The following is a 19,213-nucleotide window of genomic DNA, read 5'->3' as shown; positions in this document are numbered from 1 at the left end:
GAACCCAGAACCCCAACCCCAAACGGATCCCAAAAAATCCCCAAAATCCAAATCTGAGAACGGAACCCAGAACCCCAACCCCAAACGGATCCCAAAAAATCCCCAAAATCCAAATCTGAGAACGGAACCCAGAACCCCAACCCCAAATGGATCCCAAAAACCCCAAACTGATCCCAAAAAATCCCCAAAATCCAAATCTGAGAACGGAACCCAGAACCCCAACCCCAAATGGATCCCAAAAACCCAAAACTGATCCCAAAAAATCCCCAAAATCCAAATCTGAGAATGGAACCCAGAACCCCAACCCCAAACGGATCCCAAAGGATCCCAAAAACCCCAAAACTGATCCCAAAAAATCCTCAAAATCCAAATCTGAGAACGGAACCCAGAACCCCAACCCCAAATGGATCCCAAAAACCCCAAAACTGATCCCAAAAAATCCCCAAAATCCAAATCTGAGAACGGAACCCAGAACCCCAACCCCAAATGGATCCCAAAAACCGCAAACTGATCCCAAAAAATCCCCAAAATCCAAATCTGAGAACGGAACCCAGAACCCCAACCTCAAATGGATCCCAAAAACCCAAAACTGATCCCAAAAAATCCCCAAAATCCAAATCTGAGCACAGAACCCAGAACCCCAACCCCAAATGGATCCCAAAAACCGCAAAACTGATCCCAAAAAATCCCCAAAATCCAAATCTGAGAACGGAACCCAGAACCCCAACCCCAAATGGATCCCAAAAACCCAAAACTGATCCCAAAAAATCCCCAAAATCCAAATCTGAGAACGGAACTGAGAACCCCAACCTCAAACGGATCCCAAAAACCCCAAAACCGATCCTAAAAAATCCCCAAAATCCAAATCTGAGAATGGACCCCAGAACCCCAACCCCAAACGGATCCCAAAAACCCAAAACGATCCCAAAAAATCCCCAAAATCCAAATCTGAGAACGGAATCCAGAACCCCAACCCCAAATGGATCCCAAAAACCCCAAACTGATCCCAAAAAATCCCCAAAATCCAAATCTGAGAACGGAATCCAGAACCCCAACCCCAAATGGATCCCAAAAACCCAAAACCGATCCCAAAAAATCCCCAAAATCCAAATCTAAGAAAGGAACCCAGAACCCCAACCCCAAACGGATCCCAAAAACCCAAAACTGATCCCAAAAAATCCCCAAAATCCAAATCTGAGAACGGAACCCAGAACCCCAACCCCAAACGGATCCCAAAAACCCAAAACTATCCCAAAAAATCCCCAAAATCCAAATCTAAGAACGGAACCCAGAACCCCAACCCCAAACGGATCCCAAAAAATCCCCAAAATCCAAATCTGAGAACGGAACCCAGAACCCCAACCCCAAACTGATCCCAAAAAATCCCCAAAATTCAAATCTGAGAACGGACCCCAGAACCCCAACCCCAAACGGATCCCAAAAACCCAAAACTGATCCCAAAAAATCCCCAAAATCCAAATCTGAGAACGGAACCCAGAACCCCAACCCCAAACGGATCCCAAAAACCCAAAACTATCCCAAAAAATCCCCAAAATCCAAATCTAAGAAAGGAACCCAGAACCCCAACCCCAAACGGATCCCAAAAACCCCAAAACCGATCCCAAAAAATCCCCAAAATCCAAATCTGAGAACCGAACCCAGAACCCCAACCTCAAGTCGATCCCAAAAACCCCAACTGGATCCCAAAACCCCTCAAAAGCCCCAAACCCGCCCGGAATTCCCGATTTCTCCCCGTTTTTGGGGTCGCTCACCGTCCCTGTAGGGCTGCAGAACTTCATCCCCCCAGGGCGGCGGGAACGGCGCCGCTTTCGGCAGATCCCGAAAACCCAAAAGCCCAGATGGATCCCAAAAACCCCGAAACCCCCAAACCCCCCACCCCAATCTCCATCCTGGGCCGATCCCACGGAATTCCTGGCGCTTTTCCGACAAAAATCCCCAAAATCTGACACCGAGAACTCATCCCCAACCCCAAATGGATCCCAAAAACCCCCAAAACCGCCAAACCGATCCCAAAAAATCCCCAAAATCCAAATCTGAGAACGGAACCCAGAACACCAACCCCAAATGGATCCCAAAACCCCAAAACCGATCCCAAAAAATCCCCAAAATCCAAATCTGAGAACGGAACCCAGAACCCCAACCCCAAATGGATCCCAAAAACCCAAACTGGATCCCAAATCCCCTCAAAAGCCCCAAACCCGCCCGGAATTCCCGATTTCTCCCCGTTTTTGGGGTCGCTCACCGTCCCTGTAGGGCTGCAGAACTTCATCCCCCCAGGGCGGCGGGAACGGCGCCGCTTTCGGCAGATCCCGGTGGAGATCCTGCTGGAGATCCTGGTGGAGATCCTGGTGGAGATCCCGGTGATCCAGGTGGAGATCTCGTTGGAGATTTCGTTGGAGATCGCGGTGATCCGGGTGGAGATCCTGGTGGAGGTCGCGGTGATCCAGGTGCAGATCCCGGTGGAGATCCCGCTGGAGATCGCGGTGATCCGGGTGGAGATCCCGCTGGAGATCGCGGTGATCCGGGTGGAGATCCGGGTGGAGATCCCGCTGGAGATCGCGGTGGTCGCGGCCGGGGGAGGGCCCCATGGCCCGCAGCAGCGCCGGGTGCTCGGGGGCGGTGGCCAGGAGCTCCTTGAGGATGTGGATGGGGGACACGGTGAGCTCCCAGTTGGTGATGCCGAAATCGCGCAGGTGGGCGCGGGCGTGGCTCGACAGCCCCGCCCGCGTGTCGAAGCCCGCGCCGCAGAACTCGCAGCGCATCAGGCTGAACGTGCCCGGGTCGAAGTTGGCCACTGGAAACAGGGACACGTGGTCAGTGGTGGGACCAGGGCCACCAGAAACCACCAGAAGCTCGAAAACCCAAAAAAAACCCACCAGGACCACCAAAAACCAGCAAGAACCTAAAAAAACCCCACCCAAAAAATCACCAAAAACCACCAAGATCCACCCCATGAGGGTGAACATGCCCCGGGTCGAAGTTGGCCACTGGAAACAGGGACACGTGGTCAGTGGTGGGACCAGGGCCACCAGAAACCACCAGAAGCTCGAAAGCCCAAAAAAAAACCCCACCAGGACCACCAAAAACCAGCAAGAACCCAAAAAAACCCACCCAAAAAACCACCAAAATACACCCCATGAGGGTGAACGTGCCCGGGTCGAAGTTGGCCGCTGGAACGAGGGAAAGGTGGTCAGTGGTGGGACCAGGGCTACCAAAAACCACCCCAGGACCACCAAAAACCAGCAAGAACCTAAAAAAGCCACCCAAAAAATCACCAAAACCCAGCCCGTGAGGGTGAACATGCCCGGGTCGAAGTTGGCCACTGGAAACAGGGACACGTGGTCAGTGGTGGGACCAGGGCTACCAGAAACCACCCCAGGACTACCAAAAACCAGCAAGAACCTAAAAAAACCCACCCAAAAAACCACCAAAATCCACCCCATGAGGGTGAACGTGCCCGGGTTGAAGTTGGCCACTGGAAACAGGGACACGTGGTCAGTGGTGGGACCAGGGCCACCAGAAACCACCAGAAGCTCGAAAACCCCAAAAAAATCCCACCAGGACCACCAAAAACCAGCAAGAACCCAAAAAAACCCACCCAAAAAACCACCAAGATCCACCCCATGAGGGTGAACGTGCCCGGGTTGAAGTTGGCCACTGGAAACAGGGACACGTGGTCAGTGGTGGGACCAGGGCCACCAGAAACCACCAGAAGCTCGAAAACCCAAAAAAAACCCCACCAGGACCACCAAAAACCAGCAAGAACCTAAAAAAACCCACCCAAAAAATCACCAAAAACCACCAAGATCCACCCATGAGGGTGAACGTGCCCGGGTCGAAGTTGGCCACTGGAAACAGGGACACGTGGTCAGTGGTGGGACCAGGGCCACCAGAAACCACCAGAAGCTCGAAAACCCAAAAAAAAACCCCACCAGGACCACCAAAAACCAGCAAGAACCCAAAAAACCCCACCCAAAAAACCACCAAGATCCACCCCGTGAGGGTGAACGTGCCCGGGTTGAAGTTGGCCACTGGAAACAGGGACACGTGGTCAGTGGTGGGACCAGGGCCACCAGAAACCACCAGAAGCTTGAAAGCCCAAAAAAAAACCCCGCCAGGACCACCAAAAACCAGCAAGAACCCAAAAAACCCCACCCAAAAAATCACCAAAACCCAGCCCATGAGGGTGAACATGCCCGGGTCGAAGTTGGCCACTGGAAACAGGGACACATGGTCAGTGGTGGGACCAGGGCCACCAGAAACCATCCCAGGGCCACCAAAAACCAGCAAGAACCGAAAAAAACCCCACCCAAAAAACAACCAAGATCCACCCCGTGAGGGTGAACGTGCCCGGGTCGAAGTTGGCCACTGGAAACAGGGACACGTGGTCAGTGGTGGGACCAGGGCCACCAGAAACCACCAGGAATCCTGAAAACCCCACCCAAAAAACCACCAAGATCCAGCTCAGGTCAGATGTCCAGGGGGGTTTGCAGCCACCATGGCCACCAAGACCTGTGGGTTTGTAGCCCCCAAACCCCACAGCCCACGAGGCAGGTCCCCGAGGCCGGGCGGGAGCAGAAGACCTCCCCGTTGGAGCGCCGACGGGCAGGAATTCGGTACAAACTACCTTTTTTCTTCTTCTTCTGGAAGGAGAACTTCTGCTCGATGGCCTTGACCTCCTCGGCCGAGATGAAGTGCCGCACGTTGTAGCTGACGCCGACGCGGTTGAGGTGGCCGCGCACGTGGTTGGCCAGGCCGATGCCGTTGTGGAAGCGGTCGGGGCAGTAGGGACATTTCCTCTCCTCGTTCTTCAGCATGGTGGCCTCCGAGTCCAGGAGGTCCTCGAGCTCCAGGGGACCCTCCAGGGGCGCGTCCAGCAGCAGAACGTCCAAGGGGAGAGGTTCCTCCAGCAGGAAATCCCGCGGCGGGAGAAGCTTCTTCTTGAGGGGCTTCCCCCGCGGCCTCTTGGCGGCCCTGGGGTGGGCGGTCATCTCCTCCAGGACCACCACGGGCACCGTCATCCTCAGCTGGTGCCGCTGCTCCTCCGAGGCCACCGCCGGGTCCGTGGCCCTCAGGGTGGCCGCGAAGGTCCTCTTGAGGTCCAGCGCGGCCTGAGGGACGGCGACGGCGGCCCGGCCGTGCCCCGGCTCCATCTCCTCCTCGGCACCGCCGTCGCCGGCCGGCGCCCAGCCGTGCCGCAGCTCCTCCGGCGCCGCGGGGTGGCCGCGGAGGTTGTCCCCGTCGCCTTCCAGCTGTTGGGTGGCCGCTCTCTTCCTCAGCTGCTGCAGGGCCGAGGGGGAGTAGGCTTTGGACGAGGAGAAGCCGGCAAAGCCGAAACTTTGGTGCAGCGCGGAATACGGCGCCGCCTTCCTGGCGTGGTGGAACCCCTGCAGCTCCTTCTTGGCGGCGCCGTCGCTCTTGTCCAACCTGGGGTGGCCCAACCCGAAGGCGGGCGGGGCGGGCTCGTAGAGGGACGGACCTTCCCGGCACGGGGGCGGGAAGAGCCGCTCCGAAAAGCCCTTTTCGGTTTTGCCGAAAATCTCGGCGTCGGCGAAGCGGGCGGGCCGGGCGGGGCTGTAGGAATCGCGGCTGGTGCCGGGCTGGTTGGCGTCGTCCTCGAAGCTCTCGGGTTGCCAGGAGAAGTGGGAGTGGGCGTATCTCAGGTGCTCCTTGAGGATGTGCTCGTTGGGCGCCGGGAAGCCGCAGAGGACGCAGGCGCTCGGCGCTTTGCCGGGCGGCGCCGCCGGCAGCTCGTCGGCTTGGAAGGGTTTGTAGAGGCCGTGCCCGGCGCCGTCGCGGAGCTCTCCGAAGAGGCTGGAGCTCCTATTGGCGTGCTCCTTCCTCTCCTTGACGTGCATCTTGGCGTGCTGCACGAAGATCTTGGAGGAGTTGGTGCCGAAAACGCACTTGGGGCACTGCAGCCGCGCCTCGCGGCCCTCGTCCGGGAACTCGTTCAGCTTCTGGATCTCCTCGATGATCTTCTCCCGCGACTCCTGGTGCAGCCTCTTGTGCCGCTCCAGCGCCGCCGGGTCGGCGAAGGCCCAGCCGCACTCGCCGCAGCAGAAGCGGCAGCGGCCGGCGGGCGCGTCGGCGCCGCGCTCGGCGCCGCGGTTGTGCTGCAGCATGTGCTCCAGCAGGTGCTCCTTGCGGCGGAAGTAGATGCTGCACTCGATGCAGGTGAAGACGCTGGGGTCGTCCTCCTGCTCCAGCGCCTCGTCCTTGCGCGGCTCCTCCAGCAGCACGCCGCACACGTACGGCCGCACCTCCACCGCCACGGCGCCGCACGGCGCCGGCTCCGGCAGCAGCCGCTCCACCGTGTCCTCGGCGTTCACCGTCCACGACTGCTTCCCCACCACGTCCAGCTTCGGCAGCGCCCACTCGGGCGCGGCCGCGGAGCCCGGCTCGGCCGCGTCCGGCTCGGCCGCCGGCGCTCTCCGCCGGCAGCTCTCCGAGGCTTTGGCTTTGGCTCTGCGCAACGCCGGCGCCGCTTCCCGGCCGGCCGGAGCGCGGAAGTTCGAGCCGGCCGCTCCGTCCGGCGCCGGCTGGAGGTCCTGGAAGGACGGGCTGGGGCTCCTGGAGATCCACTCCAACCTCTGGACGCCCCTGCGGCTCTGCCCGTCCGCGTGCTTTGGTTCGTTTCGGGGGTATCTCTCCTCGGCGGCGGCCGGGCGAGGCTCGGGAGATCCCGGCGCCGCGGCGCCGCCGGCGTCCGGCTCGTCGCGGTCGCCGTCCGGCGGCCCGGCGGCGACCGGGCGCGGCTCCGGGGAGTCGCCGGGGCCGGGCCGCCGCTCTAAAGTGCTTTCGTCCGTCCCTTCGTCCGGCCGCGCGCCCCAGGACGCGGCCAGGGCCGCCGGCCGGAACAGCGCCCGCGGGAACGCCGGCTGCTCCTCGGACACCGGGCTGCAAGGGAATTTCGGGGTGAAAAGCGGGGTTTTGGGAAAACACCGGCGTGGGGCACTCCCAAAAATGTGGCAGGGGAACGGATCCATCCCTTCCCACCCTGCCGTGGCGGAAGAGCCCTCGGGAATTCCAGGTGTTCCTCGTCTGCGGGGCTGGAAGGGAATTTTGGGGTGAAAAGCGGGGTTTTGGGAAAACACCGGCGTGGGGCACGCCCAAAAATGTGGCAGGGGAACGGATCCATCCCTTCCCACCCTGCCGTGGCGGAAGAGCCCTCGGGAATTCCGGGTGTTCCTCGTCTGCGGGGCTGGAAGGGAATTTTGGGGTGAAAAGCGGGGTTTTGGGAAAACACGAGCAGGATGTTGCCAGGGGGAACTGGGATGGATCCAGGGGAACTGGGATGGATCCAAGGGGAGCTGGGATGGATCCAGGGGGAATTGGGATGGATCCAGTGGAGCTGGGATGGATCCAGGGGAGCTGGGATGGATCCAGGGGAGCTGGGATGGATCCAAGGGGAGCTGGCATGGATCCAAAAGGAACTGGGATGGATCCAGGGGGAACTGGGATGGATCCAGGGAGAGCTGGGATGGATCCAGGGGAGCTGGGATGGATCCAGTGGAGCTGGGATGGATCCAAAAGGAACTGGGATGGATCCAGTGGAGCTGGGATGGATCCAGGGGGAATTGGGATGGATCCAAAGGGAATTGGGATGGATCCAGGGGAACTGGGATGGATCCAGTGAAGCTGGGATGGATCCAGTGGAGCTGGGATGGATCCAGTGGAGCTGGGATGGATCCAAAAGGAAGTGGGATGGATCCAGAGGGAATTGGGATGGATCCAGGGGAACTGGGATGGATCCAAGGGGAGCTGGGATGGATCCAGGGGGAGCTGGGATGGATCCAGGGGAGCTGGGATGGATCCAGGGGGAGCTGGGATGGATCCAGGGGAGCTGGGATGGATCCAGTGGAGCGGGGATGGATCCAAAAGGAGCTGGGATGGATCCAGGGGAACTGGGATGGATCCAAAGGGAACTGGGATGGATCCAAGGGGAGCTGGGATGGATCCAGGGGAGCTGGGATGGATCCAGGGGGAGCTGGGATGGATCCAAGGGGAACTGGGATGGATCCAGGGGAACTGGGATGGATCCAGGGGAGCTGGGATGGATCCAGGGGAACTGGGATGGATCCAAAAGGAACTGGGATGGATCCAAAAGGAACTGGGATGGATCCAGGGGAGCTGGGATGGATCCAGGGGAACTGGGATGGATCCAGGGGAACTGGGATGGATCCAAAAGGAACTGGGATGGATCCAGGGGGAGCTGGGATGGATCCAGGGGAGCTGGGATGGATCCAGTGGAGCTGGGATGGATCCAAGGGGAACTGGGATGGATCCAGGGGGAACTGGGATGGATCCAGGGGAACTGGGATGGATCCAGGGGGAGCTGGGATGGATCCAAGGGGAACTGGGATGGATCCAGTGGAGCTGGGATGGATCCAAGGGGAACTGGGATGGATCCAGGGGGAACTGGGATGGATCCAGGGGAACTGGGATGGATCCAGGGGAACTGGGATGGATCCAGGGGGAGCTGGGATGGATCCAAGGCGAGCTGGGATGGATCCAGGGGGAACTGGGATGGATCCAGGGGAACTGGGATGGATCCAAGGGAGCTGGGATGGATCCAGGGGAACTGGGATGGATCCAGGGGAGCTGGGATGGATCCAGGGGGAGCTGGGATGGATCCAAGGGGAACTGGGATGGATCCAAGGGAGCTGGGATGGATCCAGGGGAACTGGGATGGATCCAAGGGAGCTGGGATGGATCCAGGGGAACTGGGATGGATCCAGGGGAGCTGGGATGGATCCAGGGGGAGCTGGGATGGATCCAAGGGAGCTGGGATGGATCCAAGGGGAACTGGGATGGATCCAAGGGGAACTGGGATGGATCCAAGGGAGCTGGGATGGATCCAGGGGAACTGGGATGGATCCAGGGGAGCTGGGATGGATCCAGGGGGAGCTGGGATGGATCCAGGGGAGCTGGGATGGATCCAAGGGGAGCTGGGATGGATCCAAGGGGAACTGGGATGGATCCAAGGGGAACTGGGATGGATCCAAGGGGAGCTGGGATGGATCCAGGGGGAGCTGGGATGGATCCAAGGGGAGCTGGGATGGATCCAAGGGGAGCTGGGATGGATCCAGGGGAGCTGGGATGGATCCAAGGGGAGCTGGGATGGATCCAGGGGGAACTGGGATGGATCCAGTGGAGCTGGGATGGATCCAAGGGGAACTGGGATGGATCCAGGGGAACTGGGATGGATCCAGGGGAACTGGGATCACTTCAGGGGAACTGGGATGGATCCAGGGGAACTGGGATGGATCCAAAGGAACTGGGATGGATCCAGGGGAACTGGGATGGATCCAAGGGGAACTGGGATGGATCCAAGGGGAGCTGGGATGGATCCAGGGTGAACTGGGATCACTCCAAAGGGAACTGGGATCACTCCAGGGGAACTGGGATCACTCCAGGGTGAACTGGGATCACTCCAAAGGGAACTGGGATCACTCCAGGGTGAACTGGGATCACTCCAGGGTGAACTGGGATCACTCCAGGGTGAACTGGGATCACTCCAAAGGGAACTGGGATCACTCCAAAGGGAACTGGGATCACTCCAGGGTGAACTGGGATCACTCCAGGGTGAACTGGGATGGCTCCAGGGTGAACTGGGATCGCTCCAGGGTGAACTGGGATCACTCCAGGGTGAACTGGGATGGCTCCAGGGTGAACTGGGATCGCTCCAGGGGAACTGGGATCACTCCAGGGTGAACTGGGATCACTCCAGGGTGAACTGGGATCACTCCAGGGGGAGCTGGGATCACTCCAGGGGAACTGGGATCACTCCAGGGGAACTGGGATCACTCCGGGGTGAACTGGGATCGTTCCAGGGTGAACTGGGATCGTTCCAGGGTGAACTGGGATCACTCCAGGGTGAACTGGGATCACTCCAGGGTGAACTGGGATGGCTCCAGGGTGAACTGGGATCACTCCAGGGTGAACTGGGATCACTCCAGGGTGAACTGGGATGGCTCCAGGGTGAACTGGGATCACTCCAGGGTGAACTGGGATCACTCCAGGGTGAACTGGGATCACTCCAAAGGGAACTGGGATCACTCCAGGGGAACTGGGATCACTCCAGGGGGAACTGGGATCACTCCAGGGTGAACTGGGATCGCTCCAGGGTGAACTGGGATCACTCCAGGGGAACTGGGATCGCTCCAAAGGGAACTGGGATGGCTCCAGGGTGAACTGGGATCACTCCAGGGGAACTGGGATCGCTCCAAAGGGAACTGGGATCACTCCAAAGGGAACTGGGATGGCTCCAGGGTGAACTGGGATCACTCCAGGGGAACTGGGATCACTCCAGGGTGAACTGGGATCACTCCAGGGTGAACTGGGATGGCTCCAGGGTGAACTGGGATCACTCCAAAGGGAACTGGGATCACTCCAGGGGAACTGGGATCACTCCAGGGTGAACTGGGATCACTCCAAAGGGAACTGGGATCACTCCAGGGTGAACTGGGATGGCTCCAGGGGAACTGGGATCACTCCAAAGGGAACTGGGATCACTCCAAAGGGAACTGGGATCACTCCAAAGGGAACTGGGATCACTCCAGGGTGAACTGGGATCACTCCAGGGTGAACTGGGATCACTCCAGGGGAACTGGGATCACTCCAAAGGGAACTGGGATCACTCCAAAGGGAACTGGGATCACTCCAGGGGAACTGGGATGGCCTGGGAGCCCCTGGCCGCTCCGGCTGCTCCGTGTCCCTCGGGAACTCACCCCAGCTGTGTCCGGTGAGCCGCGGCCGGGACGGCTCCGGAGAGGGCGGGGTCGGGCTCATCTGGAAAACACGGAGAGCGCCGGGGTCAGCGGGGCCGGGATGGTTTCCCAGGAAAGGCGCGGCCCCGGGGGGCCGGCGGCGCTCCCAGAGCTTCTCCCGGCACGCCCGAGCCCGGATTAGCGCCGGATTTCCCAGCCTGGCCCGGCGAGGACTCAGCGCCGGCAGCGGCACCCGAGGGATGAGCCTTCCTAAGCGGTTTAACGGGAAAGCTGCCGGAGAACCCGTTAGCCCGGCCCGGGGAGAGCCCCGGCACGGAGCCACGCTCCCGAAATCCCCGCTCCGCATTCCCAAAATCCCAGTTCTGCATTCCCAAAATCCTGGTTCCACATTCCCAAAATCCCCGCTCCGCATTCCCAAAATCCCCGCTCCGCATTCCCCAAATCCCCGCTCCGCATTCCTAAAATCCCTGCTCTGCATTCCCAAAATCCCCGCTCCGCATTCCCAAAATCCCGGTTCCACATTCCCAAAATCCCCGCTCCGCATTCCCAAAATCCCTGCTCCGCATTCCTAAAATCCCTGCTCTGCATTCCCAAAAACCCCGCTTCGCATTCCCAAAATCCCCACTCCGCATTCCCAAAATCCCCGCTCCGCATTCCCAAAATCCCCGCTCCGCATTCCCAAAAACCCAGTTCTGCATTCCCAAAATCCCCGCTCTACATTCCCAAAATCCCCGCTCCGCATTCCCAAAATCCCCGCTCCGCATTCCCAAAATCCCCGCTCTACATTCCCAAAATCCCCGCTCCGCATTCCCAAAATCCCTGCTCTGCATTCCCAAAATCCCTGCCCTACATTCCCAAAATCCCCGCTCCGCATTCCCAAAATCCCTGCCCTACATTCCCAAAATCCCCGCTCCGCATTCCCAAAATCCCCGCTCTACATTCCCAAAATCCCGGTTCCACATTCCCAAAATCCCCACTCCACATTTGATAATCCCCGCTCTACATTCCCTAAATCCCAGTTCTGCATTCCCAAAATCCACGCTCCGCATTCCCAAAATCCCTGCTCTACATTCCCAAAATCCCAGTTCCGCATTCCCAAAATCCCTGTTCTGTGATCCCGTTGTCCCAGCTCTGGGGAGAGGTGGCCAGGATGGAACCACAAAAAACGGGGAACAGCCCCAACATTCCCAAAATCCCAGAGTTTGACCCCAAATATTCCCAAAATCCCGGCGTTTGACCCCAACATTCCCAAAATCCCAGAGTTTGACCCCAACATTCCCAAAATCCCAGAGTTTAACCCCAATTCTCTCCAAATCCCGGAGTTTAACTCCAACTGTCCCAAAATCCCAGAGTTTGACCCCAACTGTCCCAAAATCCCAGATTTTAACCCCAATTCTCCCAAAATCCCAGAGTTTAACCCAAATATTCCCAAAATCCCGGCGTTTGACCCCAACATTCCCAAAATCCCGGAGTTTGACACCAACATTCCCAAAATCCTGGAGTTTGACCCCAACATTCCCAAAATCCCGGAGTTTGACCCCAACAGTCCCAAAATCCTGGAGTTTGACCCCAACATTCCCAAAATCCCAGAGTTTGACCCCAACATTCCCAAAATCCCAGAGTTTGACCCCAACATTCCCAAAATCCCGGAGTTTAACTGCAATTCTCCCAAAATCCCAGAGTTTGACCCCAACTGTCCCAAAATCCCAGATTTTAACCCCAATTCTCCCAAAATCCCAGAGTTTGACCCCAACATTCCCAAAATCCCGGAGTTTGACCCCAACATTCCTAAAATCCCAGAGTTTGACCCCAACATTCCCAAAATCCCGGAGTTTGACCCCAACATTCCCAAAATCCCGGCGTTTGACCCCAACATTCCCAAAATCCCAGCGTTTGACCCCAACATTCCCAAAATCCCGGAGTTTGACCCCAACATTCCCAAAATCCCGGAGTTTGACCCCAAGATGTGGTTTTTTGGGATGGTTTCCATCAAAATCCCGGACAGGGACTTGGGTGAGACCAAAATTGATTCCTGAGAACCCAAAATGGCGGAAGTTGGGCGGGAATTTGTGACTCGACTTCCCCAAGCGACACGAGGGATTCCCAAATCCCTCCAAACCCAACGACGGCACCCAAAATTCCGTCCCAGGGCCGGGAGAGCGGCTGGGTGGCCACCGGGGAGTTGGCCTCCAACTCAACCCAACCCAACCCAACCCAACCCAACGAAAACAAACCCAACCCAACTCAACCAAAATCAACTCAACCAAAACCAACTCAACCAAACCCAACCCAACTCAACCCAACCCAACCCAACGAAAACAAACCCAACCCAACTCAACCAAAACCAACTCAACCAAAACCAACCCAACTCAACCCAACCCAACCCAATGAAAACAAACCCAACCCAACTCAACCAAAATCAACTCAACCAAACCCAATCCAACTCAACCCAACCCAACTCAATGAAAATTAACCCAAACCAACTCAACCAAAACCAACCCAACTCAACCCAACCCAACCCAATGAAAACAAACCCAAACCAACTCAACCAAAATCAACTCAACCAAAACCAATCCAACTCAACCCAACCCAACTCAATGAAAATTAACCCAAACCAACTCTACCAAAACCAACTCAACCAAAACCAACTCAACCAAAATCAACTCAACCAAAATCAACCCAACGAAAACAAACGCAACCCAACTCAACCAAAATCAACTCAACCAAAATCAACTCAACCAAACCCAAACCAACTCAACCCAACCCAAATGAACCCAACCCGACTCAACCCAACTCAACCCAACTCAATGAAAATTAACCCAAACCAACTCAACCAAAACCAACCCAACTCAACCAAAACCAACCCAATGAAAATTAACCCAACCCAACTCAACCAAAACCAACCCAACTCAACCAAAACCAACCCAACAAAAATGAACCCAAACCAACTCTACCAAAACCAACACAATGAAAATTAACCCAACCCAACTCAACCAAAACCAACCCAACTCAACCCAATCCACTTCAACTCAACCCATCCAAACCCAACCCAACTCAATCAAACCTAACTCAATGAAAAACAACCCAAACCAACCCAACCAAACCCAACCCAACGAAAATGAACCCAATCCAACTCAACCAAAACCAACCCAACTCAACCCAACTCAACTCCATGAAAATGAACCCAAACCAACTCATCCCAACCCAACCCAACTCAAACCAAACCCAACCCAATCCATCCAAACCCAACCCAACCCAACCACAGGGATTCCTGCCACGGACGGCGCGGATTTGGGGTCGTTACCAGCACCATGAGGAATTCCATGATGGAAATTTTTAGCCATGGAATAATTAAGGTTGCCAAGGAAGAATCCCGGAATGGTCACGGTTGGAAGAGACCTCCAAGATCAAGCCCAACCCTCCCCTGGTCACCCAGGACCATGAGATGCGCAAAAATTGGGAGTTTCCGGTCCCCGGCACCGTCGGAGCTGTTTGACTTCCCAAATTCCCTCTGGAAACGCGGGGAAGTGGGAATTCCATTCCCCACATCCCAGCCCGGCCCCAAATCCATCCAACGGCCCCAAATTTGGCTCTTCCAGCTCCAAGGAGCTCCCAGGGCGGGTCCAACCCAACCCTCGGGCAGGCAAAGGCGCCCAGGGTCGGTAATCCCGACGTTCCCGGGGAACGAGCGCGACGGACGGAGAAAAACACGGAAATTCCACAAGAAAGGGGAAATGGAAGTTCCGCCCTCTCCAATCCACCCGAAATAAATTCCCATGGAAAGCTGGGATTGACCCAGATCCACGGGATCGTCCTGGAACGTCCCCATCGGAGACACGGAGCCATGGAGAGCCGGTGATGTCATGGAATGATCCCAAAGGAGCTTTGGAAGGTCCCCATCGGAGAGGATCCATGGGAGATCTGGTGACATCCCGGAATAATCCCAAATAATCCCCGGAATGTCCCCATCAGAGCAAATCCATGGGAGATCTGGTGACATCACGGAATGATCCCAAATGAGCTCTGGAATGTCCCCATTGGAGGACTGGGATGAGGTGGATCCATGGGAGATCTGGTGACATCCCAGAATGATCCCAAATCAGCCCCGGAATGTCCCCATCAAAGTAGATCCATGGGAGATCTGGTGACATCACGGAATGATCCCAAATCAGCCCCGGAATGTCCCCATCAAAGCAGATCCATGGGAGATCTGGTGACATCATGGAATGATCCCAAATAAGCTCTGGAATGTCCCCATCAAAGCAGATCCATGGGAGATCTGGTGACATCATGGAATGATCCCAAATAAACCCCAAAATGTCCCCATCAAAGCAGATCCATGGGAGATCTGGTGACATCATGGAATGATCCCAAATAATCCCCAAAATGTCCCCATCAGAGCAAATCCATGGGAGATCTGGTGACATCCCGGAATGATCCCAAATGAGCTCTGGAATGTCCCCATTGGAGGACTGGGATGAGGTGGATCCATGGGAGATCTGGTGACATCCCAGAATGATCCCAAATCAGCCCCGGAATGTCCCCATCAAAGCAGATCCATGGGAGATCTGGTGACATCCCGGAATGATCCCAAATAAGCTCTGGAATGTCCCCGTTGGAGAGGATCCACAGAAGATCTGATGACATCATGGAATCGATCCCAAATAAACCCCAAAATGTCCCCGTTGGAGAGGATCCACAGAAGATCTGGTGACATCATGGAATCGATCCCAAATAAACCCAAAAATGTCCCCGTTGGAGAGGATCCACAGAAGATCTGGTGACATCATGGAATCGATCCCAAATAAACCCCAAAATGTCCCCGTTGGAGAGGATCCGCAGAAGATCTGGTGACATCATGGAATCGATCCCAGACGAGCTCTGGAATGTTCCTGGGATGATCCCTGCCGGCCGAAGCCGCTCCAAGCCTCCCGAGCTCCGATTTTGGAGGAAATCCATGGAAAAAGGGAGGAGGTTCCTCATCCCACCGCTCACCAGGGGCTGGAAAAATCCCTCCGGGGCCGAATCCAACGCCGATGGGATCCAGGCCTCGTCTCCCTTCGACATTCCCGGGACAACGCGGCCCTTCCAGGTGCCACAAATTCCCCAGAAAGGACCCAAAAACTCCGATGGATTCGTCCCTCCCGAACTTCTCCCGGCTCCTCTTCCCGGGAACAGCTGCTCCGCTGCTTTTCCAAGAAAAGAGGCCCAACCTGGGGCCGGCTCCAGGAGAGGCCGGGCCGGCTGCCGGAGGAGCGGCCGCGCCCTTCCCGCCGCAGCCGGGAAACGTTCCCAGGAAAATTTGGGATGTCCCCAAAAGGGTTTGGAGGCCCCTCGGGACCGACCCGATCCGGAGGAGGAGGAGGAGAAACATCACAGGAGGGAGAAACCCGGAGGGAAGAGGGAGATCCGTGGATGTGGGAGATTCCACGGAGGGGGAATGACGTCCCGACCCCGCTCCAGATCCCAGGAAAAATCTGGGAGAAAATCTGGAGAAGTTCTGTGGGGGGGGGGGGAGGGCAGGGGAGGGGGATGGGTGCCCGAGAATTCCAGGGGAATCCCGGGAATCCGGCGGGATGGGAATCTCGTCAGCTCAGGGATCACACGGGAGCCGTGAGTCAGCGAAAAACAAACGTCAAAAATCCCTGGAAAGCTCAAAAATCAGGGGAAAAAAAATCAAATCCGGCCGTGGTTTGGCACCTGCAGCTCGCGGGGAAAAAGCAGCAGAGACGGAAAAGCTGGAAAAGCTCCTGGAAAAACTCCAGCAGTGCCAACGAGGCGAGAAATGCCCCAAAATGATGGAATTTCATCCCAAAAATGAGGGGGAGGATTCCCAGCGGGAATGTTTGCCTTGGCACCGGCCCCGGAAGCCGGAGCTCGCAGCGCTGCCGGAGTTTTCCGAGGGTTTTGGGGCTGCTCCGGGGTTTGGGCAGCTCCGGGTGGGACGGGGGAGCTCCAGGGAAAGCTTTTCCCGCGGGAAGAAGGGAGGCGTTGGAGGGAGGAGAGCCAGGGCCAGGATGGAGGGGATCTCCTGGGATCCAGTTCACGATCCCAAACTCCAGGACGGGATCCTGGGATCCAGGACATGATCCAAAATCTCAGGACACGATCCCGAGCTCCAGGATGTGCTCCCACGCTCCAGGAAGTGATTCTGGGATCCTGGATGCGATCCCAAACTCCAGGACGGGATCCTGGGATCCAGGACATGATCCGAAATCTCAGGACACGATCCCGAACTCCAGGACGCGATCCTGAGGTCCAGGACACAACCCCAAACTGCTGGATGTGATCCTGGATCCAGGACCTGATCCTAAACTCCAGCACAAGATCCCAAACTCCAGGAGGTGATCCCAAACTCTGGGACATGATCCCAGGATCCAGGACATGATTCTGGATTTCAGGACCCAACCCCAAACTCCAGGACACGATCCCATGATTTTACAGCCCAAAACTCAGGATTTTATGGGTTAAAAACTGGGATTTTACAGACCAAAATCAGGATGTGACAGCCCAAAAACCAAAGCTTTTAAGGCCCAAAAACTGTGATTTTACTGCCCAAACCTGGAATTTTACAATTTAAAAACTGGGAATTTTTGCCCCAAAAACTGGAATTTTACCATTTTAAAACCGGGGTTTTATGGCCCAAAAATCGGGATTTTATAGCCCCAAAACAGAGATTTTATGGCCCAAAAATGGGGATTTTAGGGCCCAAAATTCAGGATTTCATGGCCCAAAATTCAGGATTTTAGGGCCCAAAAATGGGGATTTTTAGGGCCCAAAATTCAGGATTTCATGGCCTAAAACCGGGGATTTTAGGGCCCAAAAAGTGGGATTTTTAGGGCCCAAAATTCAGGATTTTATGGCCCAAAATTCAGGATTTCATGGCCCAAAAATGGGGATTTTAGGGCCCAAAATTCAGGATTTCATGGCCCAAAGTTCAGGATTTTAGGGCCCAAAAAGTGGGATTTTTAGGGCCCAAAATTCAGGATTTTATGGCCCAAAGTTCAGGATTTTAGGGCCCAAAAAGTCGGATTTTTAGGGCCCAAAATTCAGGATTTCATGGCCTAAAACCGGGGATTTTAGGGCCCAAAAAGTGGGATTTTTAGGGCCCAAAATTCAGGATTTTATGGCCCAAAGTTCAGGATTTTAGGGCCCAAAAATGGGGATTTTAGGGCCCAAAATTCAGGATTTCATGGCCCAAAATTCAGGATTTTAGGGCCAAAAATGGGGATTTTAGGGCCCAAAATTCAGGATTTCATGGCCCAAAATTCAGGATTTTAGGGCCCAAAAATGGGGATTTTAGGGCCCAAAATTCAGGATTTTAGGGCCCAAAATTCAGGATTTCATGGCCCAAAATTCAGGATTTTAGGGCCCAAAAATGGGGATTTTAGGGCCCAAAATTCAGGATTTTAGGGCCCAAAATTCAGGATTCAGGGCCCAAAATTCAGGATTTTAGGGCCCAAAATTCAGGATTTCATGGCCCAAAATTCAGGATTTTATGGCCCAAAATTCAGGATTTTAGGGCCCAAAAATGGGGATTTTTAGGGCCCAAAATTCAGGATTTCATGGCCCAAAATTCAGGATTTTAGGGCCCACTGGGGAGTTAAACCCAGTCCTTGTCCTACTTTGGGAAATCCCAAACCTCTGGCGGCGTTTCCCTCCCGGGTTTATTTTTAAACCGTGGCCCCGTTCCGGCACCGGGGAGGGGATTTGGATTTGGGATGATTTGGGATGTTATTTATAGCCCCACAGGACGGGCACGGCAGCTGCTCCGAGGCGCCGCCGAAATTTTGGGAGAAGGAAGCCAAAAATCGGCTCCGGACGCCGCTGAGCACGAAGGGGTGGGGGCAACTTGAGGAGCAGTGTCGTGGTCACGGGGTCAAGGTCTGACCCCAAAGGCGGATTTGGGGGTTCCCCGCGGCCCCAAAAGTCTTTGGGAAGAGTTCCCGACCCCAAAAGTCCTTGGGAAGAGTTCCCAACCCCAAAAGTCTTTGGGAAGAGTTCCCAACCCCAAATAGATTTGGGAAGAGTTCCCAACCCCAAACAGATTTGGGAAGAGTTCCCGACCCCAAACAGATTTGAGAAGAGTTCCCGACCCCAAAAGTCCTTGGGAAGAGTTCCTGACCCCAAATAGATTTGGAAAAAGTTCCTGACCCCAAAAGTCCTTGGGAAGAGTTCCTGACCCCAAATAGATTTGGGAAGAGTTCCCACCCCAAACAGATTTGGGAAGAGTTCCCGACCCCAAATAGATTTGGGAAGAGTTCCCGACCCCAAAAGTCTTTGGGAAGAGTTCCCGACCCCAAAAGTCTTTGGGAAGAGTTCCCAACCCCAAACAGATTTGGGAAGAGTTCCCGACCCCAAAAGTCCTTGGGAAGAGTTCCCAACCCCAAACAGATTTGGGAAGAGTTCCTGACCCCAAACAGATTTGGGAAGAGTTCCCAACCCCAAAAGTCCTTGGG

At 55.9% G+C, this 19,213-nt stretch overlaps 1 protein-coding gene across 1 annotated transcript in view; it reads right to left on the bottom strand.

The window, feature by feature from the left end:
- LOC137466606 (protein Wiz-like) overlaps positions 1-10,840 on the bottom strand; it is a gene marked incomplete at its 5' end in the record, with an annotated part of 37,457 nt that extends 26,617 nt beyond the window's left edge. The window contains 3 exon segments of the mRNA XM_068178285.1: positions 2,264-2,815; positions 4,649-6,921; positions 10,755-10,840. Coding sequence (XP_068034386.1) covers positions 2,264-2,815; positions 4,649-6,921; positions 10,755-10,840 — 2,911 coding nt within the window.
- Positions 10,841-19,213: the final 8,373 nt, after the last annotated feature.

This window comes from Anomalospiza imberbis, unplaced genomic scaffold (assembly GCF_031753505.1).
Source record: "Anomalospiza imberbis isolate Cuckoo-Finch-1a 21T00152 unplaced genomic scaffold, ASM3175350v1 scaffold_314, whole genome shotgun sequence".
NCBI classification, from domain to species: Eukaryota; Metazoa; Chordata; class Aves; order Passeriformes; family Viduidae; genus Anomalospiza; species Anomalospiza imberbis.
Note: the sequence above shows the minus strand (reverse complement) of the source record. Positions and strands in the feature narration are given on the sequence as shown.